This window comes from Microtus ochrogaster, unplaced genomic scaffold, assembly GCF_000317375.1.
Source record: "Microtus ochrogaster isolate Prairie Vole_2 unplaced genomic scaffold, MicOch1.0 UNK1, whole genome shotgun sequence".
Lineage (NCBI taxonomy): Eukaryota > Metazoa > Chordata > Mammalia > Rodentia > Cricetidae > Microtus > Microtus ochrogaster.
In genome coordinates, this window is record NW_004949099.1 from 22804350 (window position 1) to 22825167 (window position 20818).

The window sequence follows — 20818 nt, forward strand, 5'->3', positions numbered from 1 at the left end:
GTGCAATTAAATCACTTTTCAAGGGTAACACACCAATAAAAACATTACTCTTCACTCTTTACATTTATCAACCAAAGACAAGAGGCAGAAGTTTTGTTGCTCTTGCAGAGCTGAGGGTGGATCCCAGGGTTTTGGACAGGTGTGGCAAGTGCCCAGTTTCTGAATTTCATGTATTTCTGGTGACAGTGTTTTGCTAGGTTCACTATGTAGTTCAGGGTGGTCTTGAGCTCACTAAACAAGACTTGACCTACAATCCTCCTGCCTCACACTCCAGAGTGCTGGGTTTACAAGTGTGCACCCCGCAACAAATTATTCAGAGCTTCGGTGTCACTTTGTCGGACTAGGTCTCGTGGAGCTCAGACTGGCCTTGAACTCTTAACCTTCTTCCTCAATCTCCCAAACGCTAGGGTTACTGGTGTGCATCACCAGGCCTAGTTTGGGCACTTTATTCAGCTCACAGGTGGTTGGAAACCCATACCTGTCAGGCAAGCAGCCTACCAACTGAGTTACATCACCAATCCAAATTCTGATTTTTTTTTAAATTCTGTGTTTAATTCCTCAGAGTATTAACATTTTATTTCAGAGTACATTGCCAATGAACAATTACAGAAAAACCCAGGATCAACTTTTTTTTTAAGATTTATTATTATGTATCTCTGTGTGGTGGTATATGCATGCAGGAACCCATGAGGTGAGAAAGCCCTGGATCAGGGTTCCCTAGAGCCAAAGTTACAGGCTGTTGAGGGCAACAGATGTATGTAGGTGCTGGGTTCTGAACTCAGGTCCTCTGAAAGAGCAGCATGAACTCTTACCTCCACCCCTCAGTCATCCCCGTAACCTCGCATTTTTGGTTTGTTGAACTCCTGATCCGCCTGCCCTCACCTCGCAAATACTGACGTTGCTGGCGTGCGTCTAGCTGAGGAGACCAATAAGGTAGGGGAAAAATGTGGAACGAACCTACGATGAAAGAGAGAAGAGGCAGACATACTACAAAGTAAATTGACAGTCGAGCCACTGAAGTCTGTGCTCTGGTCTCACCGCCCGGTGGCGCTGTCGGCGGCGGGCGCTCGGGATCTGCTGGGCCGCGCCGCTCTTGCCGTGCGCTTCCGAGGCTGCGCTGAGCCAGGCGTGGGGGGTGGGTAGAGCGAGTCATATGACCCGCGGGGCTTCCTGGCTCTGGCCGTCGCAGCCGCCCGCTTGTGTCCGCCCGAGTCGCGCCGGGGGGCCCGCCGAGGAGCCGTTGGCGGGTTCGGGGCCGATATCCGCTCGTGGGAAGCAGTGTCCGCCGTCGTTCGCGCCCGTCCCCGCTCGCTGCCGGCCGCCGCCATGCTGGCGCTCATCTCCCGCCTGCTGGACTGGTTCCGTTCGCTCTTCTGGAAGGAGGAGATGGAACTGACGCTCGTGGGGCTGCAGTACTCGGGCAAGACCACTTTCGTCAATGTCATCGCGGTGAGCAGTCAGCTGCGGGCGGCCAGGCCGCTGTCCCGGGCTTGTCACCTCCCCGAGGTCCGGGCCGTACGCAAGTGGGCCTCGGAGGTTGTAGTTGGCGGGTCAGCAGCCCGAGGGTCAATTCCATCCTGCGTTGTGGTGGGGGCTGTCCCTTAACGCGGCTCGGAAAGGGTTAATCCGAGCCTGTCACTGTTGCGGCCTTTCGGGCTGTAGAGGCTGAAGGGTTAACTACAACCTGTCACTTGCTCGCCCGGACGGGCTAGTCCGGCCTTCTGCAGAATGTCTGCGAGGGAGGGGAGCCACTCTTGAAATCTCCACTTGGGACGAAGGGAGTCCCTTTGTGAAAGCAGGCGACCCGTGTGGGCGCCTCTGTGGAATGCCAAGGGGAGCCTTGGCGCCTCCAGTTCACTTGGTCTTTGTCAGTTGTCCATGGCGAGTCGAGGATCAAGCTGATGGCCTAGCTCACTGGTGGAATCTGTTGGAGAGACCATTAGTTCCTAGTATTTATTAAGGCAAGAAGTAAGGGCGAGGCGCGTTTCTGTTTTCCTGGAGCTGATTGTGTTACGCGAGTAAATAGATGGAACTGTATTCAACTTAAAGTTGACTATCCTATAGGGTTTGGTCTTTAGAGAGATTCTTCCCCTCTCCTAGAGAAGGAATTTGTTTGGATGCAGACTCATGGAAATTGTCTTGAGAACTTAAATATAATGAGGTGGCGAATTCAGTGGGAGAAGTGGTATTGAGTTTTGCTTTTTTGATTGGTTGAGGAAAAAAAAAAAGAAGGGAGCGAATGATCTCTTGTCTGTATTTAGAGCCAAGGAGTCGCTGCTCTGTCTTAGGGCTGTGCTTACGGGGTTGAGCTTTACAGTCGTTTTGAAGAGCAGTGGCGGCAGCTCTCATACCTTCCAGAGGATTGTTGTGGTTCCCCCAGAGGAGACAGCTGAGCCGTCTGACTGGTTTGGCTACGGGAGTAATTCAGAGTGTCCTGAGAGAAACGAGGTGACTTGTGACTCAGTTTATGTAGTAAAGAGTGACAGGCGTGAACAGGACCTGGAGAAACAGAGGAGCAGAAATCCAAACTTCTTTTGAAAAAGACTAAATATAACTATAAAGAAAATTTGTCGGCCTCATGTTTGGCTCCTTCTGTATTACCCGCCCTCTCCCCCAATAGGTAGGTGTCTAATACCAAGAGAATGAGGCAGAACAGACTTTAGGCTGTCTTTTCTATTAGAACTTTTTTATAGCCTTCGAGGTGTTCGTTTTCTGTTATTTACCCGCGATAAGAATTGCAGTTTCCTTGGATATCCTGTTTTTTGGGCAAGGTTGAATTGGGTCCATATGGATGTGTCAGTATGGTCAGTTGTATTTGCTGTGGAGGGACAGTTAATGCAAGAACCTGCACCAATGAGTAGAAGTCAAGGGACATAACTGCTTTCTTTGATGCTTATATAATCACTAGACAGTATAACTTAATATAACAAGTCTAAGAAGCCCTGCATTTAAAATCTGTACCTGCCACTTAGCAGCCTTGGCTCCTCTTTGAATTGACTGTGGTTATCTTATCTCTTAGATGACCTACTTGTGCTAAGGAATAACTAGGAGGAGTAGGGAAGTACTAACTTGTTACTGTTTGTAGTGGCTACACTATCTAATGCCAACACAAGGAAATATATTGAGAAAGGAATGGCTCTCAGGCTGGTGTGGTCGCAGTCACAGATTTATGGCTTGTGGGAATGAAGCACCTGATGTCTCCCTCCTTTTGCATTGGATTCTTTTAACAGTTGTCAAATGTTGAATTTAGTGACCTTCTGTTATCAATCAGTATTAGAGTGTTTTTGAATTATGGTGTAGATAGTCTCTTAAAAAAGAAAAGAAATTCCCACAAAAAAGAGAGGCTATGTTTAACTTACTTTAATCATTCCAAATTCTATATATAATAAAACATTACATAATGTTTTACATTATGTAATGTGAAACATTTTATATATATATATATAAATTAAATATATAATTATAACTTGTCAATTAAAATGCTAAGGTTCTAGACATGGTGATGCCTAGTTATAATTGGAGCACTTAAGAGGCTGAGGCAGGATGATTGCTACAGCTGAGAGTCAACTTGATCTATATCTGCATAACAAGTAACCAGACTAGCCAGAGCTACACAGTAAGAGCCCCCCCAAAGAACAAAAATAATTTAGGAAAAAAAGAAAAAGTCTAGAATGTAAGTTGGTGATGGAGTTTAACATTCTGAGAAAGGAGGCTAGATGTGAGCTTAACTTGTGTCTCTTTGATTTATTTGTTTTTTGAGTGTTGCACTTTGTGGCTCCGGCTGTCCCTTGAACATGTGATGATTTTCCTGCTTAACTCTCCCAAGTGGTGGGATTGTAAACATCTAATTTAAATTTCAGTGCATCTACTTAAGAATTTGAGGATGACTTAGTTAATGTCACCTAGTTTACAAAGATTGTGAAGCTGAGTTTCTTGCATTCAGGTCTTGGTCCATTCCCAAGAAGTTGGACTGTTCAAGGACAGGGCTACTCAGTTTCTCTCTGGCTTTTAAACCTGGAATGGTACCTTGATTGTTACAGAGGATTCTCAGTTGTTTTAGATGTTATTGAAAGAAACATCCCTGGACTTTAATTTTCTGATATGTTTTAGAGATGAATTGTGTTAACGGTGGTCGTTATTGCATAATTAGTCGTATGTCCTTATGTGTAATGTATTGTTGAGTAATCATTTACTGGTATATTTAAATGGGTCATAGCATAGTTGCTAAGAAAGATATAATTAAATTTGTGAAAATATTATAGGATAAATAAACTCTCAAGTCTTATGTATTTTAAAAATGGATAGTCATAAAAATTTGTGTACACTTCTGCAAATTGTGATTAATTGAAAAGGTTAATCCATGGATAATTACTACTGCTAAGAATTAAGAAAGGACACTTGACAAAATTGAGGAAGCCTAAAGTGTTTTGTTTTGAGATAGGCTTTGGTTGAGGATCAGGGTGGCCTCAAACTGGTGATCCTTCTCCCTTAGCCTCTGGTGTGTGAGTACTTCAGGCCTGTAATACCATGCTTACCTTAGTTGTCCAAGAGTTTGTAGAAACTTTAAGTCATCTGTTTTGTTTACCTATGTGACTAGGAAAGCCACATAGGCCAAGGGTTCCAGTGAAAAAGCTAACTGGCAGAATTGGGGCACAAGCCAATGTATTTTCTACTTTTCTCATCTCCTTTTTAAATCTACCTTTGTAGCATGACTTTTAATTGGTCTTAATAATAAAAACCTGGAGTCAGATTAGGGGGTGAAAACTGGGACCCTAGAGAAGCAAACAGCCAGCCGTTACGAAATCCTCAGATCAAATGGGGTATCCTGTCTCTGCAAGTCCTCAGTCTGAATGAGTTCCTGTCTCTTCCTGCATTATATTCTCATCTCTACCCAGCCATATCCCTTCCTGTCTTCCACCTCCCTGGTGCTGGAATTAAAAGTGTGTAACTTCCAAGTACTGAGATTAAAAGTGTGAGCCACCAACACCTGGCTCTGTTTCTCTTTTAGACTGGATCAATCTTGAGTATCCCATGGTGTCCTTGAACTCACAGAGAGCCACCTGCCTCTGAGAGCTGTGATTGAAGGTCTGTGTAACCACTGTCTGGTCTCTGTGACTAGTGTGACTAGCTCTACACTCTGATCTTCAAGCAAGCTTTATTTGTTAAGCACAAACAGAATATTCCTACTTACCTTAGATTAGGACCATAGAGTATAGAACTGGGAGGTCTTGATCCTTTACAAATCTTTTTCTAAGGGTGGTAGTGGGGCACACACCTTTAATCCCAGTACTCAGGAGGCAGGTGTGTCTCTGTGAGTTCAAGGCCAGCCTGTATGCAAAGTGAATTCCTGGACAGCCTTGCCAGAACCCCAGTCTCCAAAACCATTGCTGCTTTTCCAAAGTATAATGATCTGTTCTGTCCCTTTAAGAGACAAGCCCCACCCACTCCCCCCTCCACTGAGGCAGGCAGATATTCCTTCCTGTTTGCATCCTGAGTCTCTTCCTTTTTTCCATCTCCCTCTGGAAGAGGCAGCTTCTGTCTCTCCCTTCTCCCCACTTATCTCCTTCTCCCCTTGCTGTTTGTCTCTCTTTCTCTGTCTCTCTCTCTATCTCTCTATCTCTATCTCTCTCTGCTCTTCTCCCCCTTTCCCTTCCCTTCATTAACCCACTAAATAAACATCCAACCTCACTCTGCATGGCCTCTGTCTCGCCCACTGTGTCCCCTGCCCGGGACCAGCCATCTTTAGAGACCTGCGGTATGGTCTCTTGGCGTGACTGTCTGTCTGTCTGTCTGTCTGTCTGTCTGTCTGTTTCTTCTTGTGAGACTGTCAGTTCCATTGAGGTCTCTCACCTACCATGTAGCTTTCTGCCTGGGACTCATGGCCGCTACAACCACTCAGGGAAGTGCGCAGTCCCTGCCTGGAACTGGCTGCTCTTGGGACCCCCTGCCTGCTGCCTGTCCCCACTCTGGAACCAGCGCGGCCCACTCGGGAACCTGCAGCATTTTTATTTAATCCATTGCACAGAGGACTTGAATACAGTCTACAGTCCCAGCGCCCATGTTAAGGACCCCCAATTCCCAGTTCTGGCCTCAGAGTACTGACTCATACATTACACAAAATGCATTATATAGTTCAAAAGTGGATAGTGTCATAAAAATTTGTATATCCTTTGAAAATTGTGGTTGAGTTATGTGTGACTGTGTGACATTGGTGTTATTCCCAGAGCTCCCCCACCCCCAAAAATACCAACTAGGAGACCAAGTCCTGTATGTAAAAGCCAAGAGCCTTTATTCTTACACAAATTTGCAAACTTGGACTCTCCACTTGTCCAACAAGTTGGAGTGATCAGAGAGCCCCAGCTCAGCTGAGGTTGGGTTTTTGTAGTAGCAAAGGTAGAGGTGAGGGATTTCTAAGGTTCAGGACCCCTGATTGGCTGACATTTGTCTAGGGGTGTCCTGGTGAAAAGCGATGGGATGTGCTAGCAGGCTATCATATCTACAATGGTTGGAACGTTAGGAATTTCTTTTGGATGGTCTGTTCCTGGGTGGTTTCAGTTTGTGGTCTTTCTTGGAACCAAGTATTGCCTTAGTTAGGGTAAACTACTGAGACTCTACTGAAGCCTCTATTGAACTTGTTGTGGCTGGGTCCTACATTTGGTACATAGACACACACTTACATAATTAAAAAAACCTTTTCTTATATATGAAGTATAGGGATATTTTGATTTCCTTTATTGTTTATGTGGTGTTACTAGGGATTGAGCCCAGGGGTTTGTGCAGTGCTAGACGATACTCATTAAGAGACTACATCCCCAACCCCCAATCTAGTCATCTCATAGTGACATAAATTAGGAGAAAATGTTTACTTATAGAAGGTGGGGCCAGCAGAAAATCATGGATACTTACATAGGTAGCTAATAATACGCATTGCTATTGAGCTACCTTAACATTTAAAAGCAGAAATAATTCTGAGTTATTTTTTACTTATAGACAAGGTGACACTGTATCTATGCTGATCTTTGTAATGATCTGTCTTGTCTTTTTAGGAGACAAGCCACACCCACTCCCTCCCCATCTGCTGAGGCAGGCAGATCTTGCAGCCTGAGTCTCTTCCCTTTTTCCATCTCCTTCTGAAAGAGGCAGCTTCTGTCTCTCCCTTCTCTCCCTTCTCCCCGCCTCTCTGCTCTTCTCCTCTCCCTTCCCCCTCTATAACTCACTAAATAAATATCCAACCTCACTCTACATGGCGTGCCTATCCATGTCTCTGTCTCTCACCTGCTGTGTGTCTTTCTGCCCGTGACCAGCGCCTTTGGAGACCTTTTTTCTGTTTTTCCTTGTGGCCTGCTGTAGCCATCGGTTGGGGATCTGCAGCCATCCTTGCCTGGGGCTGGCTGCTCTAGGGATACCTGCCCGCTGCCGGCCGCCACATGGCCCACTGACTGCTGCCACCAGGATCTGCAGCATGTTTCAATGAATCCATTTCAATTTTGACTCCCCTCATAGCTCAGGCTGGTCTCAAACTTGTAATAACCCTTCTGCTTTCTGAGTCTTTGGGTACAGATAATACAGTCATACTTCATTTTAATCATGAGTTTTATAACATGGCTTATTAAATTTATTTGGGATAATATTGGTAAAACCAGTTTTAAAAAAAATGTGCTGTGAGTTAAGTTTAGATGCTTAGCAAATAAAAACGCCACTGTAGCGGCTAGTCTGTTGTATGTCTTAGGTTCATAGTTAAGGAGCCTGGGGCATGCTGCCTTGTTGCAACTTTTTAGGATTCTTAGCCTCCATCCATTCTCCCATTATTGTTCTATGTTATCCAAGAATCTTGAAAACCCAGTATTCTCATTAAAAATCAGTTTTAGATGACCGTGCTTAGAGACTATTGACAAGTTAATGACGTCCTCAAGTTTCTCAGATTGTTACTGAACATGGAGGCAGAGTGGAATGTGCCAATATATTATACAGATTTTAGCTTTGGAGGTCCTAGAGAGCTTCCCTGATTATTTTTAAAGGAAAATGTATTTATTTATGTGTGTGTCTCTGTGTTTGGCTATGCATGTATGTGGTTGCCAGTGAGTTGCCAGTGGGTACCAGCCTTGCATGCTGAATCTGAACTCTGGTCCTCACAATTGTATGCCAAGTACTCTTAGCCACTGAGCCATCTCTGCAGCCCCCTTTCTGGAGGTTAATATAGGTCACTTGGAATTTGAAGGGCTTTGTAGAGGTGATACAAAAGAAAAATTTGTATTTCATCATCTGAGATGAACTCAAGCCGTGTTTCGAAGCATTTCTGTCTTATCTTTTTCAAGTATGTCTCTGAAAGCCTTTTAAGAAATTTTGTATGGGCAGGCAAGATGGCTCAGCCACCAAACTTGAGTTCCATCTTTGGGATCCACATAGTGGAAGGAGAGACCCTGTCTTAAAAGTTGCCCTTGGAGTTCCACAGGGACTCTGGCACATGCTACATGCTCCCTCACGTCTCAGCAAACAAAGTTTTATTGTGATGATCTATTTAAAATTTGTAGTTTTAGTAATGGTCCAATATTTTTCTGTATCTAAACCTTTTTTTCTCATTAGCAAAAGTAAGTATGATATGTAAAAATCAGGCTATAGCGATTGGAGAGATGGCTCAGAGGTTAAGAGAGTGTACTGCTCTTTCAGAAGACCTGAGTTCAGTTCTCATCCACATCAGGCAGTTGTTAACTGCTTGTAACTCTAGTTTCAGGGATCTGATACCTCTTGCCTTCTGTGGCACTTTGACTCTCATGGGTACATACCCACACATAGATGTATATACATGAACAGAATTAGAATTAAAAGAATTTTTAAAGCAAGCTGTAGGGCTTGAGATATAGTCCTGTCATTGACTATGGGACTGTTGCCAGAATACTCCAGGGCTAAGGGTCCATCACCAGCTTTCACTAGAACCAGGCAAGCAAAGGCTAGGTTGTTACAGAACAATTTGACATTTTAGTTATAAAATCCACTTTTGCATTTGCTGCAGGAGAACAAAGAGAAGCACCTCTCACACTCTGGAAGTCACCGCCTACCTTGTCACCTCCAGTGTCTGCCCACAAGTTCCACTCATGGCCCTCTGTACCTGTAGATGCTTTCACATACACCTGCACTATGGTTATGACTGCAGGAGGCCCACCACCAGGGAAAGGCATAGCAGTGATAGGAAGTGCTTCCTTGGTACAGGAGGAATCTAGGGCTAAAACGCAACAGAGTGGTCCACTGTAGCTAAACTTTTTAGGACTTCACAGTTTCTATATTTGATTATCTACTCATCAGTGGACATAGTTTCCAGGGTTTTGCTACTCTACCTCGGTCTGACCTGCATTTCCTAAGGATGAGTTCCTGAGTTGGCATTGGATCAGAAGATTTGAACACATTTCCATTGTGTGGCCAAATTACATTCTAGAAGGTGTGTGCTAATGCTGAGCTCTTCCAAGTAGATGCATCTCTATGCAAAGATGGACATCAGAGGAGCACTGCCGCCTTTGCTGGGTGTAAGGCAAACTGCTCTTGCACCAGCAGCATTTAGAAATTGCTCTACCGTTTATTGGTGTTCTGTGCTGAGCACGTTTTAAGGAGTGCCTTTTATGTGTCCGTAGCTGCCAGCACTGGGACTCTAGGCAGCTTTTTTTCTTCGTTTTCTGTTTGAATCTTGCAGTCTGTATAGATACATCTCATCTCTTAGCTTTCTGATGGTTTGCCGTATAGTCCTTATGGATTACATGTTCTAGGTTTCTGGTGTTTTCCTGTGTCCTAATTTAACTCTTTGGTCTTGTTGTAGTACTGGGATGCTGCTTGCCACCCACTTTCCTCACAATCATTTTTTTTTCTGAGTCAGAGTTGAAGGAAATTTTCTAGTTATATTGTCTTTTGAAGGTATGGCATATGATTTTTCTCAAGTTGTAACTTGGGGCTGGTGAGATGGCTCAGCAGGTCAAGGTGCTTGGTACTACTAAGCCAAACCTGCATTCAGTCCTCAGTCTCACATGGTGGAGAGAGAACAAACCTCTGACTTCCACACAGGCTCTCAATGTAATTGAGAAATCACTTGCTTATCGTTTGTGATTGTAAGTTAATTTGTATTCTTGAAGGTCATATTTAAGAAAAACTAGGGACAATATTAACCCATTTGCCCACTATTCCAGCTTTAAAACATTAGGCATTTAATTTTTCTAAGATGTGACAATTTTTTTTTTTTTTTTTGGTTTTTAGAGATAGGGTTTCTGTGTGACTTTGGAGCCTGTCCTGGAACTAGCTCTTGTAGACCAGGCTGGTCTTGAACTCACAGAGATCTGCCTGCCTCTGCTTCCCAAGTGCTGGGATTAAAGGCGTGCACCACCACCGCCTGGCAGAAGTGACAATTTTAGTAAGTGACTTCAAAGTGCAAACCACAAGCCTTATGTTCTGAGGTGCCTCTCCCCCTCCCCCCACCTATCTTGTGTTATTCTGCTTCTTAAACTGGATACTGACTCATGTAGTTGGATCCAGTTTCATAGTTTGTCTAGTTTAATACACTAGAATTATTTTATTTTTTGCTATTGTATTATTTCTTCTGTGTGTGTATATTGTGTGGATGTGTGGCGGTCAAAGGACAGCCTGTGGGAGCTGGTGGTCTCCTTAGATCTTGTGCATCCTGGGGGGTCAGATTCTGGCCATCAGGCTTATTGGCAAATCTCTTTACCTACTGAGCCATTTTGCAGTCCTAGAATGATATTCTTATATCTGAAAAAACTTTAAGTCTTAAAAATTAATAGAGCTTTAGGGATTACTTAGCAATTTCCAAGGGACTGGTGATGTAGCTCATTGATAGAGCTTGATATGCAGATTGCACAAACTGGTTCAGTCCCTAGGACTGTCAAACAATGTGCCTATAAATACATCTTTAGAATTATACTGGCAAAATAATTGTAGGCTTCAGGTATCTAAGCAGTAACATTTTTGCTCAGAAGTTGACTCTTCTAAATTGGGTTAGAAAGGAAATCATGTGTTTTCAGTATGAGACTAAAAATATTTTTGTACCAGTTTACTTAGTAACAGTTAATTTAGCATGCACAAAATAATGTTACTATGAGAATATCTTTCGAGGTTAAATTTATTAGTGTATGAGTTTGATGTGGTTGAGTTTATTTGAACTATGTTTAAGTGGCTATGGGAATTAGAAAGATAGAGGTTAATACTGAGAGCTAGCTATGCTCCCTCCCTAAACATCTTGACTTAGGCTGTGCTATTGTTTGCGGACTGTTTAACCTCACGTCCTTGTTTGCTTTCTATTGCATGATAAACACCATGCTCAAAAGCAACTTGGGGGAGGAAAGGGTCTATTTAATCTTACATTTCAAGGTAACAGTTCATCACTGAGGGCGTCAGGGCAGGACAGAAAGCAGAAGCCATGAATGAATGTGGCTTACAGGTTGTTTCCCATGGTTTGCTCAGCTTGCTTTCTTATATAAATAGGACCACCTGCCCAGGGGTGACACCACCCACCGTGGGTGAACATGTAGGTACAGAATAACACAAAGAGTCTACGGCCATACCACCCTGAACGCGCCTGATCTCGTCAGAATAACACAAAGAAAAGAGAAGAAAAGCCAAATATAAGGGGATGAGGAAGGACTGAAGGAAACAATGGATATAGGTTAATATATATGTGTATTATATGTATATATATTATACATACATACACAGGTATAAAGTAATTGTTTTTCTAGTGTTAATTTTGTTACGGATTTTTTGAGGGCTTGGTGGTAAATGAAAAAATTACATTCTGTACTAAAAGCATAAAATTTAATGTGGAGCTTCATAGCTTGTTTTGCATGCCAGTTCTGACTGTATATAAGTTTATTAGGTTATATAAACTTGGGGTCTGGTTAATCTTGATGGGCAATGTTTTTATTTGCAATTTTTTTAAATAATGAAATTTATAAAAGTAATTAATCAAGAAAGGGCTTCATAGTCTACCCACAGGTCAATGTGATGGAGCTAATTCCTCAGTTGAGGTTCCATGTTCCCAGATATGTTTGTGTTTGTATCAAGTTTACAAACGCTAACCAGCACATCCCTCAGTCCCTGCTTCCTCCAGAATGGTAGTCAGTATGTAAAAACTGAGCACATGGGAAGAGTCAATGTTAGCCACTCGTGTGTCACTCTGGCTGCCAAACTCATTTTACAGGAATAGATCTTTAATCTGGTTTATGACTTCAGAGGCTTCAGTCGGTGTTCACTTGTCCCCATGCTCTTAGAACGCACGCCAGAGTGGCAAGACTGTGTGGCTTAGTCTGTTACTAACTTTTTAAAAAAATTACATTTATTTATTTCTATACTTTGTGTGTGTGTGAGATGCTTGTTTTCCTCTACCATATGAGTCCATCAATTAAATCACTGCTTGGTCCACTAGCTCTAGCTTCTTATTGGCTAACTCTTACATATTAATTTAACCCGTCTTCATTAATCTGTGTATCACCATGGGGCAGTGGCTTACTGGCAAAGTTTTGGCGTGTCAGTCTGTGGTGGCAGCTCCATGGCTTCTTCAAACTCTGCTTTCCTTCTCCCAGCATTCAGTTTAGTTTTCCCCTCATTGCTCTGTTCTACCCCATCAGGCCAAGCCAGTTTCTTTATTAAGCAGTGGTATTCACAGCATACAGAGGGGAATCCCACATTACAGCCCTGCTACTTACTTCTTGGCATTGGAAACAGAAAGATGAAATAGAAGGGGTCAGGATAATATATATATATATATATATTTATTCCCCAAGCACTGGCCTGTTATGACCTTCCTCCAAAAAGGTGCTACCCCATACTTTTGACATGCTTTTCATAAAACTGTCATGGTATGTCTCAGTGTTGTGGCTTCTATGCTTGAAATCCAGCATTCAGGTGACTGAGGAAGGAGTTAACAGGCCAGCCTCAGCTACATAGTTCTAGGTCAGGTTGGGTTATGGGACAAAATCCTATGTTAAAAAAAAAAACTAGACAAAATGAACCTAAACATAGCTGTCATAACTGCACAACCCAAGAGGTGTGCTTTACTAATACTCTAGGTATTTCTTAATCTAGTCAAGCTGATAAGATTAACCATACATTTCAACTACTATACTGTTGCAATCTGCTCACCTCAATCAAGAGTAGGGATTTTTCTTTCACTGATAACACTCTAACTGTCCAGAACAGTGTTTGGTCAGCCATGTCCCCCAGAAAACCAGTAGTATCCAAATATAAAATTAAGCAAAAACTAATTATGAACTTACATTAGTATTCCAGTACTCAAAGGATAAAATTATTGAAAAATAGGAGTTTTATTTATGCTTGGTGTACTGACATACAGTAATCCCAGTGTTCTTGGGCAGAGGCAGGCAGATATCTGTGAGTTCTGTGAATCTATATATTGAGACCTAGGCCAGCCGTGGCTACTATACAAGACCACGTGCCTTAGTTAGGGTTTCTGTTGCTGTGAAGAGACCACAGCAACTCTTGTAAAGGAAAAACATTTAATTGGGGTGGCTTCCATTTTTAGAGGTTTAGTCCATTATCATCATGGCACAACAAGGTGGCATGCAGGCGGACATGTTCCTGGAGTAGTTGAACACTTCTTGCAGGCAACAGGAAGTGTTCTGAAACACCAGACGGTATCTTGAGCATATATGAGACCTCAAAGCCTGCCACCACAGAGGCATACTTCCTCCAACAAAGCTACACCTTCTCAGAGTGCCACTTTCTTTGGGGGGCATTTTCTTTCAAACCATCACACCATGTCTCAGAAAACAAAAAGAATGGGAGAAAGAGAACAAAATAGGTTTTAGATGTGAATATTGCTGTGACCAGATCTCATATATTATATCTCTGTAAGTTTTCTTTTTCTTCCTCTGTGAAGTGAGATGATCTTTAAACTGTTTCCCAGAGTCATGAGTATTAAATGAGCAACTGCTTAGTGCTGTGATAGTGCATAGAACATATTCAATAAATGGTCACTTCTAAGTTTCAGTGGTTGGTTCAATTCCTGTCCAAATTTTACTTGATTATATTTTAAGGATTAGTAGCTTTTGTTAAGGAAATAAGCCTCTTTTTCTTAGTTCTTGGGAAATTTTTGAGTGTGTTAGAACTTAATCACTGAGACAGACTGATGAAAAAGATCTTTAGTCCCAATTAACTAGTAATTTTCCACCTTCTTACAGACCTGGAGAGTGAACTCAGGATCTTGTGCATGCTAGGCAAGTACTATTCCATTGAGCTAAATTGTCAGCCTCATTTTTCTTAACTGGACTGAATGTGAGTATAGTACATTGAAGCAGGCTTGGCAGTGTAGATAAAAATACTAGCTTCTTACAAAGCTGAGGCAGAAGGATTGCAAGTCTTAAGAATTACCGTGCATACAAATTGAAAGCAATGTTTTAGTCTTACTTGAAGGTCCCTTTAAAGCATACCCTTGTCCAGAGCTCTTGCATTCTGGAGGGAGGGACCATTGCAGGGACAGTTCTTTCCTTTCTGTGGGTTTAGTCTTCTGTCTTGTGCCAGAAAGCTGCAAACCATCTTACTGACTGTTTCCTTGAAAGACACCAACGTTTTCTAGCCAGCACATAACAGCGGAGCCTTTGTTGGTTTAATTTTTGTTCTGAGCTTATGAGTTCTAAGGTAAAGATTCTTTATTCTCAGTAAGCATCAGAACTGAGCATTAGTAAGGGTAGCTGACTTATTGGTAAAAATCCCACAACAGTGGGGCAAGGACAGGACACCCCATGTTGAAAATTATTGTTTCTACAATGAATACTGTAATGGTCCATTGACAAGAAATTGTGATATTTATCTTCACCATATGAGAAGAGAGCTGAGAGTAGCTTCATCAAAGGCTGCTAGCCTTAACTGTGCCTCCAATGCTAGCAGCTGGAAAGCTAAGACAAGAGAATTGCGAGTTTGAGGCCAGCCTGAGGCAGTTTTTTATTTGCTTTGAGAGACGGGGTCCTGTGCTTGCTTTAGCTTTTTTAAAATTTATTTTATTTTAGTTTTTATTTTAAAAAGAATCTATCTTTTCATTTTATATACCAATCCCAGTTCCCGTCCTCCCATTGCCTCCACAGACCCACCCACCCCACCCCGCATCCACTCCTCAGAGAGGGTAAAGCACATTGCTTTGGGGAAGGTCCAAGGCCCTCCCTACTATTTCTATCCTGATTCTCTTTGGTATCCATCCAAAGAGAATAGGTTCCAAAAAGCCAGTACAAGCAATAGGGATAAATCCTGGTATCACTGCCAGTGGCCCCTGAGTTTGCCCCAGCCATGCAACTGTCACCCACATTCAGAGGGTCTAATTTGGTCCTGTGCTGGTTCCTTCCCTGTCCGGCTGAAGTTGGTGGGCTACTGTTAGTTCAGGTAGACTGTTTCTTTGGGTGTACCCATCATGATCTTGGCCTTTTTGCTCTACTCCTCCCACTCTTCAACTGGATTTTGGGAGCTCAGCCTAGTGCTCTGCTGTGGGTTTGGATGAAGGTTCTGTGGTGACGTTTAAGATATTCATCAATCTGACTATAGGGCAAGGCCAGTTTAGGTACCCTCTCCTCTATTGATTAGGGTCTAAGCTGGGGTCATCCTTGTGGATTACTGCATTTGTTCAGCTATGTTCATAGCATTATTTGTACTATCCAGAACCTGGAAACAACCTAGATGCCCTTCAACTGAAGAATGGATAAAGAAAATGTGGCACATTTACACATTGGAGTATTACTCAGCAGTAAAAGACAATGACATCTTGAAATTTGCATGCAAATGGATAGAACTAGAAAAAAACATCCTGAGTGAGGTAACTCAGACCTAGAAAGAAGAACATGGTATACACTCACTCATAAGTGGATACTAGCTCTAAAGCAAAGGATATTGAGCCTATAGTTCATGATCCTAGAGAAGCTAAGTAACAAGGTGAACCCTAAGAAAGATAATGAGATCCACCTGGAAAGGCGAAATAGACATCGTCTGACAAAATTGGGAGCATGGAGGTGGAGGGAATAGGGAGGGCGAAAGAGGAAGAGGAGGAGAAAGGGGGAAGGGGGAGAGAAACTTGTGGGAATAGGATAGTTGAGATGGAGGAAGGACAGAGATGAGAGGAGGGAAAGAGATATTTTGATTGAGGGAGCCATTATGGGGCTAGCAAGAAACTTGACACTAGAGAATAAACAAGGATGCCCAGCTTTAGCTTTTTTGTTACTTACGAAGCTACTGTATTGGCTCTTGATTATTTTAGCCTTCCTAGGTAGATTTGGATATTTCTTTTTAGCAAGCTTTAGAAGAAGGGCTAAGATTGACAGTAAAAATTAGCAAGATGTGAGTAAGGAGAAGGACAAGGGAGTAGGTCTTTGTGTTTGACTGTGGTGCTGGCAGAATGAGACACCAATGTACTGAGCCATTTTTCTTCTTTCCCTCCCTCCCTGTCCATCCCGCTATCTATCCATCCATCCATCCATCCATCCATCCATCCATCCATCCATCCATCCATCCATCCATATTTATTTACTTTATATATATGGGTGTTTTGCCTGTATGCATTTCAGGGCACCGTGTGCATACCTGGCATTCATGGAGGTCTGAAGAGGGCATTGAGTCCTGGTTGTGATCTGCCATGTGGATGCTAAGGATTAGGCTTAGGTCTTCTGGGAGAGCAGCTGATGCTTTTAACCATTGGACCATCTCTCAAGCCCCCAAGCTATTTTTTTTTTTGCCTGTTTTTGCTCCTTTTCCTCAGATACCATTGCTTACACATTTAGGTCCTAGATCTGTGAAGCCTTGCCTCAGTTCTTCATATAGGCAAAGGTAATTATGCCTTGCTTTCTTTTTATGTTACTTGTTCAAAATTAGTTATTGGTCATTTTGAGAGAGAAAAATTAAAATAATATTCCTTTGCCATAACTCACTATACATGTGTTCTATCCTCATGCCGAACAGTTTGCTCATCTCTGTGGTTTGTTTTCCTGTTGACATATTTAGTTGTCATTACTAGCTCAGGCTTTGTATATGAAGTTGAGTGGTTTATATTCTTTGTCAATGTTGAATGTCAGCAATTTCATCCTCTTTACAACTTCTCAAATTGTTACTGAGTGCATTTTGTTATTGTTCTGTAATGTTGTATTTTAAATATACAATAGCTCTTGGGCCCATATGTTTGAACACTTGGTCCCCAGCTTGTGGCACTCTTGAGGTTGTGCTGAGACTACAGGTGTGTGCCATCACACTTGGCTTGAACAATGATGCATTCTTGGTAAAGAAACAATGTGTTCCTAAGAACTTTCTTGTTACTATGTCTTCCCAAGCTTCTGTTTCCTGCCACTCTTTACTCTGATGATAGAAAGTGGTTTCTAGACAGCTACTGAATAAATAATGATGTCAGTATCTAGAAAGCACCCCCTTTTGGAATCTGTGCCACATGCTGTGACTCAGTATTTCATTTAAGAACAGAATTTCACTGTAAATGTTGATCAGACTAACAGGGCTAATGGAATGATATTGTAGTACTCAGTGTTCTTGAGGAACACCCAGAGATAAAGTGGAGAGGAGCCATTGAAAGAGAACCTGTGTCATCTGTGATGTTTTTTTGCAGCCATACTGTGCCCTGCTTAAGAGACTGATGTGAGTATAGAAATGTCCTACTGATATCTTAAACAAACATTGCTGTGGTGGTTTCAATGAGGGTGCCCCCATAGCTCATATATTTGAATACTTAGTTTCCATTGGTGGAACTGTTTGGGTAGGATTTGGAGGTGTGTCACTGGAAGTGACTTTGAGGTTTCAAGAGCCCATGTCATTTCCACTTAGCGCTTTCTCTCTCTCTGCCTTGAGCTTTTGGATCAGAGATCAGATGTAAGCTCAGAACTATGGCTCCAGTGCTATGCCTACCTGTTGCCATGCTCCTCAATATAGTGCGCATCGACTCACTCTCTGGAGACATGAGCTCCAAATTAAATGCTTTCTTTTATAAGTTTCCTTTGGTCATGGTGTTTTTGTCACAGCATAGAAAAGTAACTAAGAAAATGCAAAAGGTTTGCATTGTAGTTTAAAGTACTTTTGAGGGAATTAGAATTATGTTCAATATTTTCAGAATAATGTTATTAGGAATGCTGAGGTAGTTCTGTGGATAAGCTCTAGTTTAATCGCACAACCCATGGATGGTTGAAAGAGAACCCACTCCTCAAAGCTGTTCTCTTACCTCCATTTGTGCACTGGGGCATGTGTTTAAAATAGATTTTAAACCCTCAGTTTTACTAAATGGTGCGTGGTAGTGCACACCCATAATCTTAGTACCATGGAGGTTGAGCAGGAGGACCAGGACTAAAGGCCATTCTCAACTATATAGTTTGGGACCGGCCTATACTACATGAAACCTGGCCTCAAAAAACCAGAAAGGACGAAAAAATCAATTGGCAAAGTTAAATATGCATTTCAAGATAAAACGTTTAATATCAAATTAGTCCCATCCTGTTTTCAGGGAAATAAACTCTGCTGCGTGAAATTGCAGCATCCATTAGTGGCTATTTAGGTCTGCAATTAAGCAAATGTGAGAAACATGAGGAAGTCACCCAGAAACTGTCTCCTAGGTTACTGTTCACCCATTGATTCCTATACTAGGAACCTTTACAGCTCAGGATGAGGGCTGAGATGGCTCTTGTAAAATAAAGTGCTTTGCCAAACAAGCAGGAGTTCAGGTGTGGAGCATGTAGAGAGATGGAGAGGAGGATCCCCGCTGCCAGCCAGTCTAGCCAGGTATCTAGCCCCAGTGAGAGACCCTGCCTCAAATGGATGGATGGATGGATGGATGGATGGATGGATGGATGGATGGATGGATGAATAAATGAAATGGGGAATGATTGAGGAAGACATCTGATGCCAGCCACTGGCCCAGAACTCTTGGGTTCCTTCTGTTTCTTAAATGCTGGGATTGTAGGCATACATAACTATGCCTGGCTGTCAGCCACCACGATCATGTGGACAGTTTTCTATTCTGTTCATATGCTATATTGCAGTTTAAATTTTTGTTGCTAGGTATCAGATTTAGGAATTTCCTAAGGTTAGGTAAGTCTGCCGCAGAACTGCATCTCCAGCCTACCCTTAGCACTTTGAGTAACAGTCTTTCCTGCCTTGCCTGTTATCTTTTTGTTATTCAGTATTAAGTGCATGTTAAGAAGGTGTTCTGTCTCTAGACTTCATCCCCCACCCAAGCCTCTAAAATATGATGAAAAAAAATCTGTTAATCCAAATCCAAATGATTGCTTCCCTCTTGCTGTCTTCACGATTCTGTGTCTTTAGATAGTTTGGTGGTATATATCTTTCATAGGTTTCTTTGTCTTTATACTGCTTAGAGTTATTTGGAATTTCCATATTTGTGTTGGTCAGCTTGGTGGCGAGTCCATGTCCATTGGATCTCGTTCACTTGTTTAGACATTTTTTGGGATATAATATTATTACATTTATTTATAATACAATTATAAAATATTTTCCCTTCCCCTTACCATGTACCCCTCCTTGCTCTCTTTCAAATTCATGGCCCCCTTTTTCCATTGTTACATGCTTATACATACATCATCTTAAGTATAGCTTGCTTAGTCTATATAATGTTACCCTTATGTATGGTTTCAGAACTGACCATTTGGTATTAGATAACCAGTCGGTCTGCTCTTCCCTGGGGAAGACTGTTTCTCCTGATCTTAGTTCCTTTGAGAACCACTGTTCTAGAGTTTTAGTTCCCAGTAGAAGGAATAGGTAACCACTCACAGGCCCTGGGTAACGTGTATGGTAGCAAATATGGATGCTTACCCTGTACCAGATTTTATTTAAAAAATCCTGTTTGTGCTTTAATCCATTTCATTCTTAACCCCTGAGATAGAGACTGTTAGTTTTTGATTCAAGGAAAATAAGGCATTACAAAATTAAGGAGTGTGTAAGGATTCATAGCTAGGCTAGTGGTAAGGTCAGAGGTATAATTTTGTAAAAATGATTATAAAATTCATTTTAATGTTTAGTAAGTTTAAAATTTTGCAAGTTGGGGCTCAAGAGATAGATGGCTCATTTGGGAGCGCAGGCTGTTCTTGTAGGGACCTGAATTTGATTGCTGGCACCCTCATTAGGTATCTCATAGCTACCTGTGACTCCGCTCCTGGGGATCAGACACCTGTCCTTAGAGGTGGTCGCATGTACTGCTATGCAAACACACAACTGAAAAGAAAGTCTTAAGAAAAGAGTTGCAGTGTATTCATTCCAAAGCCTTTCCATAAAGTTTTTGTTGTGTATTTTAGACTAAAAGACTTGTGCTACATTGTCTACTGATTCCTATCACGGGGCACCTCTAATAACAACCCAATGTAAAATATTTGAGACTAGTAGTTGTTGTTTAATTCAAAAATAGACTCAGCAATCCACCCTTTTATCCCATCATTTCTATGCTATATTTCCCTTTTTCCCTTCAGAAGAGACCCCTGTCTACTCTCCTTTGCTCAGCTTTTTCTCTGACCATGACCAACAACAATTTGCAACCAATCCTCCCAAATGATGATAAACATCCATAATTCATTGAATGACCAAAAACTACCCACCATATCTCTGAATCTCTTGGGAATGTAAGCGTTGTGTTCTCTAGACTACTTCCTGCTGTCTGGGACTGATTACATCTTTAGGGGATTCTGAGAGAATTGAGATAATGATCAAGTCCTGTGAAAACTAGCAGTAGCATTTGTTGTCCAGTCTTTGTGTAATGGGAGAGTGCAGGGTTTATCTGAAGTCCTGGTTGGAGTAGTACGTGAGGTGGACCATCTCAATCAAGTAGCAG

The 20818-nt window shown here is 42.2% G+C and overlaps 1 protein-coding gene across 1 annotated transcript in view; it reads left to right on the top strand.

Annotated features, from left to right (window-relative positions):
• Window positions 1-1140: 1140 nt before the first annotated feature.
• Window positions 1141-20818, top strand: part of Arl8b (ADP ribosylation factor like GTPase 8B) — a 37695-nt gene continuing 18017 nt past the window's right edge. The window contains exon 1 of the mRNA XM_005364975.3: window positions 1141-1449. Within this exon, the coding sequence (XP_005365032.1) occupies window positions 1327-1449 (123 nt within the window). The 5' untranslated portion in view covers window positions 1141-1326. The remainder of the gene's footprint in view (window positions 1450-20818) is intronic.